Source organism: Hydractinia symbiolongicarpus, chromosome 9 (assembly GCF_029227915.1).
Source record: "Hydractinia symbiolongicarpus strain clone_291-10 chromosome 9, HSymV2.1, whole genome shotgun sequence".
Taxonomy (NCBI): Eukaryota; Metazoa; Cnidaria; class Hydrozoa; order Anthoathecata; family Hydractiniidae; genus Hydractinia; species Hydractinia symbiolongicarpus.
In genome coordinates this window covers 24,995,547-25,011,837 of record NC_079883.1, presented here as the reverse complement: position 1 = coordinate 25,011,837, position 16,291 = coordinate 24,995,547, and the positions used below count along the sequence as shown (strand labels likewise).

Genomic DNA, 16,291 nt, shown 5'->3' with positions numbered 1-16,291 from the left:
TACTCGGCATTAAACTTGGCTTGTGAAAAGCTTGCATTAAAAAAAAGACTTTTGGAGTTAACCTATGAGGCGCCGTAGCGGACAAAAGCAAATTCTCGTTTGTGGAGGCATCCTTAAGACAATTTTTTATCCAAAGTTTTAACGCATGTTTTTTCTTATGTGGAAATTATCCCAATAATTTTTGTCTTACTTTGACTCTTATAAGGTTAGTTCAAATCCAGATTTCCAGATTTATACAAATCTGGAAATTGTTTGTTAGTTTTGTTTTTACTGTGTCTGGTGCTTTTATTGTCCGTTTATTTCGTTTAATACATGTAGATAAACATCCACCATATTTTGTCTATTTATATGCTGGGAAATATATTGCGTTAATTCATGACATGTGTCTTCAGTTATCAAGTGATCAATCTCTGGTACCACGCCTGCTTCATTTTCTTCAGTACCATATGTGTCCTCCTCTATCACACCGAAATTTTCCCACTGGCTATTGATTAAATGGTCGAAACTAGAAGGGTCAGAGTTGAAGATCTCTTGCATGCCCAAATGCCACATCTGATTAGGAGAAACATTTCTAGCAGAACTTAGTGGATGATTGTTCCAGTCATTAATAACTTCAGCGAGAGACTCGTTAATTAGCGGTAAAAAAACCATATGCAGCGCAAACAATTGCTTTAAACAATCGAGAAATCCCATGCTTTCCATCGTGTAAAATATACTATAGTAACGAACTACTAAGCGTTTAACATCAAGCCACAACCTTTCTATACGTTGATTATGTACAGATGAGCCAACAATCATGCTAGCGCGGTTCAAACTCTTCTTGTTATCATGAATCCAGAAACAGCCACATTTTCAACTCCCATATCACTACGCACACGAGATGTTCGTGTACAGCACTTTGGAATAGCTACAAAACAGTGTCCGACTTGTTATTCCCGGTGCACCTTAAGTAAACAATCTTTCTGATGAATCTATCAATTCCGCCATGAATAACAAAGCGCCAGCGTATAAGCTTATGATGGCCGTATATGTGCCTAAATGGTAAAACATTGCCTGAGCAAGAGAAATCAATTTTTATATATACGGAAAAGGAAAACAAATCCTACCATAAAGCATTTGGGTGTTTCACATTGTATGCTCTTCTTATAATGGTAATTCTCCCTCGCAATAATCTATTTATTGGATCAACTTCCATAATAGCATCGCGTACTTTCCTTCTTTGCACATAAATGCCTCTTGCACGAAGAGCACCAATGACCATTGTTTCACCAGCATCTGGAACTCTATCCAGTATAGTGCGGACAGCTTCGTTTAATTGTTCTGAATCAACCTGGTGGTAAAAGTTTCTTGGACCACTTGTATTGGAAATTAACATTCCATATTCCAATCGTCTTCTCCTTAAAGATCAGATATTTGTAGGATCTGAGATACAACTTTCCAACTCTTATATAAATCAAAGAGATATTGAATCATATTCATCATTCTTAGAGACATCTTTTCTAGGTCTACCGCCAGTTAATGTCATAACAGTAGCATGTGCTTCTCCACTGTGTGTTACTGCAATTTCCATTAAAAAGAAATCCAATTGAATTTTGATTCTTTCTGCTTCATTTTTCAGGTGTTCTATGTCATTATAAACATCTATATTATCTGCAAATTGATGCATCAGTGTTCCCAAGAAGGATATTGTGTTCTTGATTCTTAGGTGGCAAAATTCAACAGAATCGAAATTATCTGATGACAAGGAATGCTGAGCGTTTACAATTTCACCAGGAACAGCGCGGACCAAAGAGGTCAGTTCATCATCAAGGTCCATTATTGCTTCAATAATAAACACCGTGTGTTCAGAGCTACCATTTTACTTCATAAAAAATAAGTTATACAAAAATAAATACATGATTGTGCCATAAAAAAAGTCATACCGCAAAAAAAAATTCATAACAGTAAAAAAAAAATTCTACCATAACAAAAATATTTTATATCGTAAAAAGTTTTTTCGTAAAAAAATCATGCCGTAAAAAAAAACCTTTGGCATAAAAATAATATTGGGCACCACAAAATAAAATGTCTTACTTTTGTCCGCTATGGCGCCTCATATTAACCAGCTAGTAGTATTTTCTTACGCTAAGACTAGATTTTACCCAAAAAACTTTGCGTTATTAACCAAAATAAAATTATTTTTACTGACCAATTTTAAATATATAACCAGCACTGTATATTGTGATATCTTTTATTTCAGGTCCTGATATTTTCATGTACCGAAGTCTGTCTAGACAGGCGGCGCTCTCCATCACCTTCAATTTTTTTACGTGCTTGTTGTGTGAAAAATTAAAAACAACATGGCTGTCTCGGCGCCATCCTCAAATGATGCTTGTCTCAGTATTGTTCATAGTTTAATGTGTCACAGGCAAGGCGGTGAATCAGAATCTTTTGCAAAGAGAGCTATAGAATCCTTAATAAAAAAGTTAAAGGAGAAAAAGGACGAGCTTGAAGCTTTAATAACATCCATAACAACTGCTGGTGCTCACCCTACGAAATGTGTTACGATCCAACGAACTTTAGATGGTAGACTTCAAGTGGCAGGAAGAAAAGGTTTTCCCCATGTTATATATGCACGGTAAGTTAGTATTTTTAATATTCCATTTGTTTGCTAGGTTGCCTTCCAGACTTAACTACACAGGGAGGGTGGTCCACCAGCAAAATATAATGCCAATTTTTTTTAAAAACAAGACTAGTTCAGGAACAAATAGTAAATTTAAGGTTCCAGTTATCGAACTCCCATTCTCAAATATTAACATATATTTAAATCAGTTACAATGTGAGAAATTTGTTTTTTTTTCTGAACCAAAATTTGTCTTACTTTAATGTAATTCAGATCTAGTGAATGAATGACATGTCTTTTGAGAGACATTTAGCTAGCAGCCGCCAATGTGGGAAAAAGGCTTCTAGAGAAGCAAGTTTTACCAATTCTATTCTATTGGATATTCTCTGGAGTTGGCTTTGTCAGGTCAATCTTCAACACCAACCAGCCCTTCTAACTCACATCAGCATTAATAGTAATTGGCAAGATAAAAAACAGTGTGATAACAAAAATTCTTTATTCACAGTGACAAATTTCTGCCAACATGCTGTATGTACAAACTCGACCATAAAATTCGATGTTTGGGTGTGTGATATTTTTGTATTATTGCAAAACACGTTTGTTGACATGCAGCAGACAAATGTCAATTCATGTCAAAACAGGACTTTTTACAGGCGAATCCTTCCAGCAAAACCTTGAACTAAATTTACTAGTACCTGGAACTTTAGCTAATAGGCAAAAACTCACCAGACAGGGACATCTATACAAATTTTGTATGGAATTTTACACAAATATATACAAATTTAATTTTATACAAACTTTTTACGAAGTCTAGTACGAATTTTCACACAATTTATTATATCAATATGCTCAGTCTGTGTGTTTGTAATTATTTGTTGTATAGAACTGTTGATTGTCAAGACATTTGAGAATATGAAATTATCTCTCCCAGGAGGCAACATGTACTACCTTCCAAGGATTCTTAATAAAATTCAAATTTCTGTATTACAACCTAAGGTATTAAGCATGGTACCATGTGTTTCTATGGCCTATTTTTTCTTTAGCTATAAGTAAAGTGTTCCTTATTTACAGATTCTTTCTAAAGCAGCCACCTTGTTTTAAAAATTCAATGTTCACAATTCCTTGTGGCTATTCTAGTCAGGTTTGGCTCTAAGGATTCAGCTGATTCTTTGCAAATAGATTTAGCTTAAAATGGCTTAAAATTTATGGTTTTAATAAGTAGCTGGCATGTGCACCTTAACAAATCATTTGTATAACTTTCTTAGAATCTGGAGGTGGCCAGACCTACATAAAAACGAGTTAAAACATGCAGCATATTGTCAGTATGCCTTCGACCTAAAGTGTGAAAACGTTTGTATCAACCCATATCACTATGAACGAGTTGTATCACCAGGTAAGTCAACTTTAAATAATAAATATGTAAATAATTAAAAGTAATACTTGGATGATAAAATCAGATTGGATCAATGCTGACCAAATAGATCCGGAGAAGTTAATGTTGTGGGTTAAAACCCTGGCTGAGTTATGCCAGAGGTTAAAAAAGCATGAATTAAACTTCTCACCTTTTCCAGCATGAGAATAGGACTAATATCTTACACAGTTGTTCTAGTTTGGTGTTTTTGTAGCTCAAACATTGGCTTTAATTACAACAGGACTCCTTTATTGGACTCTTATTGAGAACAGTATAGTAGGAACTGTAGAGGCTACCCTGGGTAAGTATTTATAATAATAATAAACGATAAGAAATGTCATCCAGGACAAAAAAAACAAGTCATGCACCACAAGAACTCTCCGAAATTTTTCTTAATTTTATGCCACTGTGAAAAAAGATTCACCTTAATAAAATTAAAGAAGTAAGTTGCAAGGAAGAGTTGTTTCATATATGTTGTTTTTATAATCAAAAATTAAATTTAGCATAAATAATTAGCTGATGTAAGATAGCCAACTATAGTTGGGTCTGGCGCAGTGGAAAAAATTTTGTCCCTTGATCAAAAATAAAAATGCTTCCATTTTTGCCTGTATACTTTTCCTGATTTGCTGCTATTCAAACATATAAGGAACACACTTAATCAAGTCTGGGAAATATTATTATGTGTGTTTTACATATTGCAAAAGGTCATTTGATTTCATTACTAACTGAAAAATCTATTTAATTACTCTAAATGCTTAGAAATTGTCCCTGACTATATCATCACACGTTATGTTAAAATTTTGAGTTACTTGGGAGCAAAAATATGCCAGTGCAGTTTTTTGGTGAAAACATTCGTCTATTTTGCTAGAATAGTGATTCTGCATGCAAAACATTTATTCTGGCCAGGAACCAGATATTCCAGGCAGAACAATTGTCCCATAGATTTTTTCTATTTGGTCTTTTTATTTATCTGCCGTTAAAAAATTTTTGGATTTTAAAAAAGGGTAAAAATACTGTTTTTTTTTTTAACTTTTGGGGTACAATCAATCATTAAATGCATATCAAAACCAAAATAAAATAAGCTCAGCAAGCACTTTTCTTCTGTGCATGATGGTAAAAAACTGTAAACTAAGAAATGCTTCACAACTTCCTTTCACAAAAATTGCAAAAGTGACTATGTCTTTTAAATCTACTTTGGCAAAATTGTAAATTTTTTAATGTGATATTTTTTTTTATCTTAGACTTATCTACATTATCAATATCACAGCACACTTCTGGTATGTTTTGGCTTATTTTTCGTAATCAATGTGCTATGTTTTGTGTCGTTAATAGCAGAGGAGCCACAGCTGCAAATTGGAACTAAAAAAAGCATTTACATTTTAAGTAATATGAAGTGCAGCCTTGAATTAATACAAATAACAAACAATAACGTAAAAATAAAATAATAAAAAAAAAAATAATAAAAAAGATATTCACATACATTTCTATTGTAAATTACTTCAGAAATAATGTAGCAAGTTCTCTTTGTCTCTGTTTTCCATAATATTTATTATTGTTGGTCATTTTAACACTGACGCTTTTTTCACATCAATTAAAACTGAATGCCCTGCACAACCATGAAGATTATTTATTTGGTGTAGACATTTAGAATTGTGTATAATAACATAATCAATAGTCAAGTAAAAGTAAATTCAAATTGATGCTTATTTGTAACGATTTCTGTTATTCAAAGAAGTCCTAGTGTTAAAAAGTGTTTTTGAGTTTATAATTTTGTTGTTATTGTTTATTTAGATGCTAATAGTGCACTTAGTCCAACGCATGGAGATTTCAAGCCACGTGATCTCAACGTACCACCCTACAGAGGTATGTTACTTATTTAAAATGTTTGTCAGATTCTGTCAATGATTTGCTTGTGTTATATCTCTGCTTCAATCTGACATTGAATTGCAACCACGCAATTGTAACTTAATCTAAAAAATATCAACACGAAATTTCTACAAGTCGTTGCATCTCTTGCTAGGTTTTTATTCATGTTGGCAATTAAAGCTTTTGTTGCGCTCTTTGATTTACACAAGTAAAATGGACAGGAAAAAGTTGTCACGTATAAAAAACTTTCCCATTATTATTTTATCAGTGTCCAAAAAATTCAGATTGAAAGTCACGCGTTTTTGCCTTGTACTTGTTTATATGTTGGACAGTTTTGGTTGTATTCAGTGTTCTATGCAATCTAAATTATGTTGCACACATTAGGTGGGATGTCGATGTCTGGTTCAGGTCATCCACCACTACACAACGAGATTCCCTACCGCATGTTTCCGCCTCAGCTAAAACCCGAGATTGACCGACCAATACACCAACCAGTTCACGGAGAAAGACATGGGTTACCTAGTATGGTACCTATGCACGTGGAAAAACATGACATGTCGCCACATACAGGTGGTGGTTACTCCCAAATGGCAAGTACCAACCTACAAGGCCGACCACCGATCCATGGTAGTCATATGACAGGCCACGGAACAGGTACATATACATAATTTCTAGTTGGAAAAATTGATTTTATAAAACAAAAGGTCGTACATAAAGCTTGCAGCAAACACGAGCTTTACTTTGCCTTACCACGCTCGTGACATCTCTTTACGTAGTGTTTTCGTCGAACCGTCTCTTTTTATTTTAAATTTTTGTCATGCTTTTTACCAACGATCTTTTCATTTTATTTTATTGTATAATATATTTAACTAATTTTAATTGATTATTCTTACATTTTAACTTTTAAACAGGACGCATATTAATAGCAATATTTTTATATTGAAGTGCACATCCTGTATAAATATTCTTAAATAATAATAATAATAATAATAATAATAATACCGTTGTGATACTTAAGCATAATATATTACTAGCATATATAGAAAAGAAATCTACCATTTAATGTCTTACTAGGCCTTACTTCACCACACAGTATGGGCGCACACGCAAGTCCATCTATGGTGGCTCCACATGCGCCGCAGGGTGGAATCAATTCGGTAGAAGCACCCACTATGAGGGACCATCATATGGAAGGAAGAGGGCACGTAGACCATGCAGGACGTCGACCAAGTGACCACATGATGCAACAGGATGGGCACGGCGTTCACAGTCCTGGTGAACATATTTCTGACCGTCATCATTCAATGTCTGGACATAACAGTTTCTCGTCTGCAAGCCAGTACATGCATCGGCCGTCTGGCATGCCAAGTCACTCATCCATGTCTGGTGCTCCATCGCATGTAAACTCTCCCACTATGATGCAGGCTCACCCTGGGATGCCACCTCATCCGGCAATTAATTCCCAACCAAGTTCCAACCGATCTTCACAGTCGTCGACGAGCGCTCCACCATTGACTCCAGTACCACCCCACGCCGCATCTCCAATTCATGCTGGTATGTAGACATGTTGTTTATTGTTAAATTTATTTACATAGTTCTTAAAATTATTTTCTCGAGTAAATTGGCACTTTATTGATAATTATTTGACGATTGTTTTTTCTGTTGTCAAAGAGAAATAATCTTCCGCGATTTGCGCATTTTTTTGTCACGCGAATTTTAATGCACACAAAACCTTAATTCGCAAAAATAAACTCCTGCGTTTGTTTTTGCTGAACAAATTTTTTCATTTTTAATTTTTGTTGCGGATAATTATGTCATCTGATGGAAATGTCGATTTCCATCAGATAGCAAAATTATTTTTTGTAAGCAACCGCGAAATTTAATCCCCTTAAGGTATGTATGTTAGTAATAGCCTCAAGATTAAAAGGTAGGATTTGTAGAGTATTTATAGGCGTTAAAGCGTGACATCTTTGTTAAGGACTACAATTTGATCATCTTACACCGCAGGTCATATAAGCCGACATGGAAGTGCAAGTGATATAGAGAAATTAGCTGATCATCAAAGTGGGACGGGAGGTCAACAAATCTCCTCATCGTCTGCTTCCAGTAAGTTGAAAATTTTTTTGCACGACTTCATATATTGTATATTTGAGTCTGTTATGAAAGGTTTTTTTAAAAAACAGAACGTTCAGATTATGAGCGTTGTTGTTTTAGGTTTAAAATGAATGATAAAAAAATCTCTACTCTTTCTCACTTTTTAGCTACTAGTCGGCCGAGTTGGTCTGCTATGAGCCAGCAAAGTCCTCAAACATCGAGCACTTCTGAAGTACAAACCTCTCGATCACACTCTGGCATGGGCGTTTCCACCTTTCCAATACAATCACCGAATTCGAGCAGCATGACTGGCGGACAAACCTTTTGTATGTCACCTTTTGTATTTTCGGTGTAAGTGCCGAAAAATATGCGGATATCAAAGCAGCTTTGTGTGTTGAAATGTTTATAATTCTTTCGTAGGGAATCCACCAGAACAGCCTACACAGCGCGGTGTTGATTATTCTCGTTCCTTGTCACAGTCATCTACGTCTGGACTTCTATCGAGACACCCTCGTAAGAAAATTTAATGTTATAAGGATATGTTTGTTCTGTATTATTCTGTTTTCCTTCATAGGATTTGTCTTTTAACTGTTACTTTTTTATGGAGCGCGTTCTTTGTCGGTTTTCGTTTGATCTGAAAAAAAAATTCAAGGTATAGGAATTAGACCAATCACAATGCTCAAAATTCACATGATTGACAGATGGGTTATAAAAGCGCTATCACATTTTGTTTTTTTTTATTCATTTTTAGCGCCCGATTTCTGGACGACGATTGCATATTACGAATTGGATCAACAAGTGGGAGAAATCTTTAAAGTTCCACAGCGTTGCAGCAGCGTCATAGTGGATGGTTACGTGGATGCTTCTGGTAACGGTGGAAATCGATTTTGTTTGGGACAGCTTTCAAATGTTCACAGAACTGAGGCTAGCGAAAAAGCGCTTTTGCATATCGGTATGTTAGGTTTATGTTGTGCGTTTTTTTTGGATCATTGCCAAGTTCTTTTATAACCCGTTTTTCCGTTCACTTGTTCCTTTTTTAAGAAACATTTGTTAATACTCAGTTAATTTGCATCGTTTATTCGACAGATTCGTGCATTCTTTCATACGCTTATCTGTTTGTGCGTCCACTAGCTCGTTTGATAGCCGTTCGTTTAGCCGTTTGTTAATTCTAGCCATTACTTTGCTGTATTTTATGCTCCATGTGGTTTATTCTTTTTCTTTTTTTTGTAGGACGAGGTATCCAACTTGACAGACGAGGTGAAGGTGATGTTTGGGTGCGCTGTTTGAGCGACCAAAGTGTGTTCGTTTCAAGTTACTACCTAGACAGACAAGCTGGTCGCTCACCCGGCGATGCGGTGCACAAAATATACCCTCAAGCTTACATAAAAGTTTTTGATTTACGCATGTGTTTTGAACAAATGAAACAGCAAGCGCAAGCTGCTCAGGCTGCTGCCGCCGCTCAGGTGGCTGCTGTGGCTGGCGGTGCAGGTGCAGCGTATAGTATGAGTCATCCATCAGCTACTATCGGCGTGGATGACTTGCGCAGACTTTGTTTACTCCGTCTCAGCTTCGTGAAGGGCTGGGGTCCTGATTATCCGAGGCAGTCTATAAAGCAGACTCCATGTTGGATTGAAGTTCGTCTGCATCGGTCTTTACAGCTGTTGGACGAAGTTCTGCACCAGATTCCTATCAATGAGCCAATGCCGAGCGATCGTTGATAGAAACATTTCCGCCTGGCTTGTTACTGTGATGCTTTGCCAATTTACCGCGGTTTGGAAATTCTTTTAAAATAAAGTCTACATTTCTTAAAAACGAAAGTTCTGCCCTCACATTGGAGCTGGGATCTTACTGTTGCAGATTGAATGATCTTTAAAAATTAGCTATCCTGTTTTAAATAACTTTTATATATTTAAGTGTATTATATTTTTTAGATTTTTTAATTTTAAATACGACACTTTATTTTTATTTTTTACATATATGGACAATGTATACTGTGTGCCGTGAACGTTCAGTCTATAAGAGTACATTTTAGTGGTAATGTTTCATTTTTATTTTGTCGTGTTTACCGTGCTCATTGTTTTGAAAAGAGTTGTTCCATCTGGAGTCGGATTTCTTTTTCACCAAAGATTTACAGAGTAACTAAATATTACCGAAGAGCGACAAATTTCAACAAGAAAAAATTCTGTGTAATTAAACTGTCGACGAAATTCTTTGTCATAATTTAAGAGTTTTATTTTGCGACTCGCTTCAACTAAACAAAGGCATTGGATTGACATGTAGAGCGCTTTGGTCACTTTGGTTCTTTCCAGATACTGTTCGAACAGACAATCTCGGGATAAAATAAACGCAAATTTCACAGAAAAAGAACTTTTGCGACCACAGAGAAATGTGTGAAATAAAACTCAAATGTTGACGCATTCTCAGAATTTTATAAACAGATCTAAAATAAAGTCAATCGACTTTCTGTGTACTTAGAATACGCTTGTGATCACCATGACAAGTAGGGTACAGGATGTGTTTTTGAGATTTATTACGTTTTCGGATTAGCATTACAAAAAGTAACATAAGAAAAAAACTTTCGCGAGGGGAGAGTTCTTTTTACCAGAAAGAATTTTTTTTGCAATTTTTTGTATTTAAATTTTCTAAGACAAACTTCTTAATAGTCAAGATTGCGAAACTTCCTTCCCTTAAAATATTTACACTGCTGTAGCAGTAGCCTTATTTGAAGGGAAACAAATAATTAGTCAAGTTTGATCAATCCAAACTGTTTAATATTTTGAATATTAGAGATTATGATAAGATACAGCACGAATGTAAAATAATCTTACGAACGCGCCTCTGGCTGAGTAGAAGGAAGAACCATTTTGAAGCGATGTTATGATAGTGTTTAATGTCAATTCACGAGTATTAATGAATTCAGATGTTAGGAATATAGTTAATTGAAGGATATAATGTATAATTATTCACCAACAACATTCAACAAGATAAGAGTGAAAAGAGATACAGATAAATGTTCGAAGTAATAGTTCGATTATATGGTATTCAAGTTAACCTCGATGTTACTCGACTACATTTGCTGTTTGCGTTTTAACGAATCCTTATCAAATATTAAAAAAGGGGGGTCTACCAGTCAATGGAACTGATGTATTAATTAAATCTAGGTTACACTCTGACATAAGTTGAGCTAAGAAATTATCTCTGAAGTGTTGTAATACATAATCAATGCAACTAAAAACAGCAGATTATCAAAGATATATATTTTACATCGATTAAAATACTGTACACGTATATGGAAGTTTCTCTTTAATCTATTTCGTCGTTCGCTTTATATCTCCGCGTATCTGATACCATCAAGTGATCAAGAAAACTCGGTTTACCAAGTCCTAAACCAAACACATCATAACCTAAAATGCGTTTCTGATACTTTAACCTTTGCCTCTCCATTTCATTCTGTTCCTCTCTGAATAAGATGTTATCTTCCTCCTAAAAAGCATAATTATGTATAAATATCGGCGGATAAGACAATCCCCCTTTAGGTTTTCAATTTTAACACTCAATAATTTAAAACGACTTAATTCATTTCTTCTAAGCATTTTAGGTTAAATATGGCGTCACATCTCTCAGAAAACTTAGCACAAAATCAGGAAGCTTGTTACGCGAGTTATTCTTTAGTCAAGAATGTTTCAAGACAGTTTTAAGTATTAAAATGCAAGAAATTAAGTACATCACAACGCTTTCAAAAAGTTTAGTGTCATGGCACAACTGAAACAAGACCAAGAAAAACAACAACAAAAAACAAAAACAAGAACCAACAACAACCCCTAAAATCAAGAACAAAACCACATAGTTCATAACTAGTTTAACGACAACAACGGCGACAATGACGCCGCCAACAACAACAAGAACAACAGCGGCATTACGCAATGCTACGCAGACTCACCAGAGTTAAGTAAGGAAATTCGATCATTTGCTCAACTTTTTCAGCTAACGCTATTCTGTTTCGTTGAGTTTTTCTCATGCCTTTTGTTATGTGTCTATAACGACGATTCTTTCTAAAAAAAAGTATAGACAATTTTTTCAGATAACAGTTGCGAATAAAAGCAGTGAAATCGTTAGGGTTAGATTTATTGCATAAAAAAAATTTGTTCTGAAAGAAACGCACTAAAAATTTAAAATATAGCTGAATATTATAAAATAAAATATAAAAACCACAGAAATCAGATCTCGTTAAAACAAATATTTATTAATTTTTGTTTAAAGTTTCCATGTAGATTGTAATTTAGGCTGAGCGTTTTTGGGTTCCATAAAGAGCTGTAAACCTCTCCAATCGAAAGTATTAAAGGAGACATCATAATTACCATAAAACTTGGCACAAATATCTGTCAGCACATTGGAGGAAAATTATTTAAAAGACGTCATTTTTATTTTTCTAAATTTAAAAACAGGCTAAAACAGTAAACATAACCTTTTCGAATAAAAAAATGTTTCAAATGTTAAATTAGTAAAATTAAAGCATATAAAAAGGTGAAAATGGACTTCGGAACTTTTAAAAGGATATTTCAGGGGGAAAAATTTGTTTAAGCTTTTTTCAGACTGACCTGTTAACATCAAAACAATTTTTTGTCTGACCTGAACTTGAATAAAAATGATGAAAAGTTACCATTATTTTAACCATTAAAACAGTAACCATTAAAACAGTGTTAAAAAGCTCCAAATACGCTTTAATTAGCATGCTAAGAGAAAGCTATATCATTTCAAAAAATCTTTTTCCCCAAAAAATTTTTAAAAAAGTGAGCAAAAAAATAATTGGGAGCCAGAATTAAGACCTACAATGCATAACAATTCATGCATGTTGCTTATAAAACAATTCTTATAGCATCCAAAAATTTTTTTTTTTTACCCAATCCATTGTCTTCCAGGAGTAGATAGACTTCTTGGTCTCCATCCAGCCTTGCTTAGAAGTATTCGTGTTAAAAGCATTGTGCATATATATTCTAACTAAACAAGAAATAAAGAAAGCTAGCTTTATTATACAATCTGGATTATAAAATACATTGCACGTAGTTTTAACACCATTACAAGGACACAATACAGTTATAATCCTGATGTGTTTGGATAAGAGTCCTAACAAAAGCTAAGTTTTTAAGAGTATGACCGTAATATTTAACTGAAGAGAAATATTTTCATTGCAGTTGATTTGCATGGTCATTTCTTCATAAAATATTAAGTTTGGCTACCGAAAGAGGCAATTGTATTTAGTGTATAAACTTAAAAATTTACATTTTTCCATAAATTTTAATGTTGAATTCAAATAATGTTGGTTGGGTTTGTTAAAAACGATCTTGAATCCGAAAAATGGACGTGACCCCTTCTTAGTAGAGGTGCTTTACTTTTCGACCTGCTTTTTTGGTGAATTTCTGATGAATAAATTTATCTACATGAACTCGTGTGTTTGTGTTGTATTTGTGTCAGTCCTGTCTTTGTATTGTCCTAAAGGTGGATTCCATCTCATGACCTTATTTTTTACTTTTTAGCAGTAAGCTCTTTGGCTCTGGCATTTGCGTGGCAGGATAAAAAAAGATGTGGGTGTGGACCTGTAGATTTCTCCTTACGGAAACATCGTTTGGGGTTTTAAACTGAAAATGTAAACAAAGAAATTCATCTATTGTGATATTTTTCCCTCTAGGTGGTCACTACTTTTTCATATAAGCTATTGCTTTGTGATCTCCTTTTTAAATAGACTTAAACAAATATATATAACAATGATATTTATAAAATCATAAATGACATTTAATCGCTTTTTATATATTTTTTAAATTTCTTCTTCTATCATTATGTACTTTTTGTCTACAATGTTACTGCAAATTAGTATATTTCTCCTAAATAAGCTAGTAGCTAAATTAGGAGACTTTTAATAGCTCAACTTAGGCCACTGTCGAAAATTTTTGGTTATCGTCATTCCTAATTACAAAATTGAGTCAGTCGGTCAGATAAATATTTTTCCCGCAAATTACAAATACGCTATATATACTTCGCAGCCATATTTTGTTATTTGTTTTAAATGTACGCCAGCTGTATTTTTAGCCTCTATTTTAAGTTCGATTTTTGTCAGTCAAGTCGTTCCCATGGTTTTCGCTTGTATTGCCGTATAAATGCGAAGCAGGAAAATATAGCACTGAGTAGCGCAGCACAGTCCCTTATCGAAATAACATTCTGACAAAACAACCGTAATTCATGGGTTGTTTGGTTTATTTTTTACAAATTTAAAGACTCCCTGACTCGACTTTCCCCTTTTAAAGTGAGTCGGTTGGGTGACGCTAACCAATTATATTTTTGAGGGTGGCCCTAGAGAGAATAGTTTATTTAGGAGATTTAAAATTTTAGTCAACAATATCTTTGCAATCTTTGTTGGTCGCGCAATTCTTTTTCCTGTACTACTACTTGCTTTGGTCAAATTTTATAGAATTTGCATGGTGGATATAAAAGTTATACACGTAAATGTGCTTACCAACCAAACTCGTTTCCAATATCGACTAAAACACAAGGCCCCGGGTGAGATTGTTCAAATAACTTATTTTGTCTATGATAGTATAATTAGGACATTATAGCCTAACTAGTATATTATTTTCCTGCAAAAAATCTGAAGGTTTTAAATCAAAATATATAGTCTATACACTCAATCATAGTGCTGTGTTTTTCCTGCGCGCGCATCAATTAACATTACGTAATGCTACCAAAAAAAGATGCGTGCGCAGAAATGGAGGTAACGAAACATTAGTGCAGAAAAACACAAGGCTAGTAAAGCAAAAAAAGGAAAAAGATCGACTAACTGCTGTGTTATAGGATGCATGAACAGCCAATACTCCTTGGAAAAATGAAAAGAGACTGAATGTTCAATTCATGAGGGTTTATGTCATCATTTGTGCTTGTGCAAAGCACCATACGTTAATGTACATGTTATGGTTCAAATTATAGTTAAAAGATCGCTTTCTCAAAGCATATATTAAATGTCTACTTTGCGTAATCCCTTTCTGAAAATTACTTTGCTAAACAAGCATAAAAGTGACAACAAAAATTGCGCATAGATGCTGTGCTCGGAGCGGTACTCGAAAGAAGTCAAGCTTTGAATACATGTTTTATTTGTGTGAATGTTAAAATAAAATTGTGCCATTATAGCATGGTAAAAAACATATGGTGAATAAATGTTGAAAGCTGAACTACCCCCCCATTTTTATTATGGATTTTGTTTGTTTTGAACGTTTTCCTCCGTGTCTGCTTCGTTTGTTTAAATTTTTACCTCCATTTCTGCACGCGCATCGAGAATTAATCACTTAGATGCGCGCGCAAGTAAATATCAGGACTGTGATTCCATGTATTTGGGCAGTTTTTTAAAACACGCTGGAATAAAACCTTGTGCGCATGCAGATCAGCAGCATAGCAAACTAAAAACAAAGTCTTCAAAATGCACCACAACATTTACAAAAATAATACTTCTACATCTGAGGGAGGTTTGTTAGCTAGATCTCTTTTAACCTTAAATAAAGATCGGTGCGACCATGAACAAAAAGGCTGTAATAAGCAAATATAGTGCTGATGGCCTAGTTAGGAGATAAATTTCGCCTAATTTGTCTATCATAGCCTATTTAGGAGGCGGAATAATCTCATATGCAGTTGTCCCTAATTGTTTAGCTAGCTAAGTTTGCTAGCTACACTTGGGTGTTCACTACACGTGCTTATCTGCTGTCTTTGCGCAGGAAAGTGTTTCCATTATCTATTGTTAATCTCAATCTAATACTAAAAAAATTGCTCGTTTTATAAAAAGAAATGAGGGCTCTAGCCTGCTGGCTAGACAAATATAACTCTTAAGCTGTTCCACAAAGCGTGTGCACAGTGCTTCAGTCTACCATATTTGTTTTCATCAAAAAGGTGAACTGGAAAGGTCAAAGGGTCACACAGAGCGGCCCATTATTACGATGGCCACTCTGGCTAAGTTCTTTTCAAATTTAAAAATACTTGTCTTCTATGACTTAAACAATTTTTTCTATATCTTAATACTTCCCTTCAGTGTTTTTTCACTTCTTTGCATGTGGCCTGAAAATCTCTCTTCACAACTAAATTAAAATCTGGTCAGCAATTTTGCACCCATGGTTTGCATATTTATTTTACTTTTACTTTACTATATTTACTTTTTGCGATATCGCCGTCCCCGTGTCAAAAAGATACAAGATGCCCTGGGGACGAGGTTGATAAATGTCAAATTGGCTGCCAAGGTAGCGTTTAACAAAAAACTGTTGAAAAAAATTAAACGAAGACCTAAC

The 16,291-nt window shown here is 34.5% G+C and overlaps 2 protein-coding genes across 2 annotated transcripts; one reads left to right on the top strand and one right to left on the bottom strand.

The window, feature by feature from the left end:
- The first annotated feature begins 2,285 nt into the window (after window positions 1-2,285).
- LOC130656781 (mothers against decapentaplegic homolog 4-like) lies at window positions 2,286-10,011 on the top strand. The gene is made up of 11 exons (XM_057459701.1): window positions 2,286-2,617; window positions 3,868-3,995; window positions 5,255-5,290; window positions 5,805-5,876; window positions 6,264-6,533; window positions 6,954-7,433; window positions 7,887-7,985; window positions 8,141-8,299; window positions 8,394-8,486; window positions 8,725-8,925; window positions 9,204-10,011. Exons 1-11 carry the CDS (start codon window positions 2,340-2,342, stop codon window positions 9,689-9,691), a joined length of 2,304 nt encoding a protein of 767 aa, XP_057315684.1. The 5' UTR covers window positions 2,286-2,339; the 3' UTR covers window positions 9,692-10,011.
- A 1,204-nt stretch (window positions 10,012-11,215) lies between these two features.
- On the bottom strand, window positions 11,216-13,030 carry LOC130656782 (uncharacterized). Its single transcript, XM_057459702.1, has 3 exons — window positions 12,874-13,030; window positions 11,914-12,025; window positions 11,216-11,456 (listed from the first exon to the last, which is right to left on the bottom strand). Exons 1-3 carry the CDS (start codon window positions 12,951-12,953, stop codon window positions 11,277-11,279), a joined length of 372 nt encoding a protein of 123 aa, XP_057315685.1. The 5' UTR covers window positions 12,954-13,030; the 3' UTR covers window positions 11,216-11,276.
- Between the last annotated feature and the right edge of the window lie 3,261 nt (window positions 13,031-16,291).

Bases quoted from the DNA above. Each gene is read 5' to 3' on its own strand.
- LOC130656782 (XM_057459702.1), bottom strand. From the start codon at position 12,953: ATGCTTTTAACACGAATACTTCTAAGCAAGGCTGGATGGAGACCAAGA. The intron at 12,026-12,873 runs GTAAAAAAAAAA...ACTTTTTTTTAG, and splicing joins CCTGGAAGACAATGGATTGG to AAAGAATCGTCGTTATAGAC. The intron at 11,457-11,913 runs GTGAGTCTGCGT...TATGCTTTTTAG, and splicing joins AATTTCCTTACTTAACTCTG to GAGGAAGATAACATCTTATT.
- LOC130656781 (XM_057459701.1), top strand. From the start codon at position 2,340: ATGGCTGTCTCGGCGCCATCCTCAAATGATGCTTGTCTCAGTATTGTT. The intron at 2,618-3,867 runs GTAAGTTAGTAT...TAACTTTCTTAG, and splicing joins CCCCATGTTATATATGCACG to AATCTGGAGGTGGCCAGACC. The intron at 8,926-9,203 runs GTATGTTAGGTT...TTTTTTTTGTAG, and splicing joins AAAAGCGCTTTTGCATATCG to GACGAGGTATCCAACTTGAC.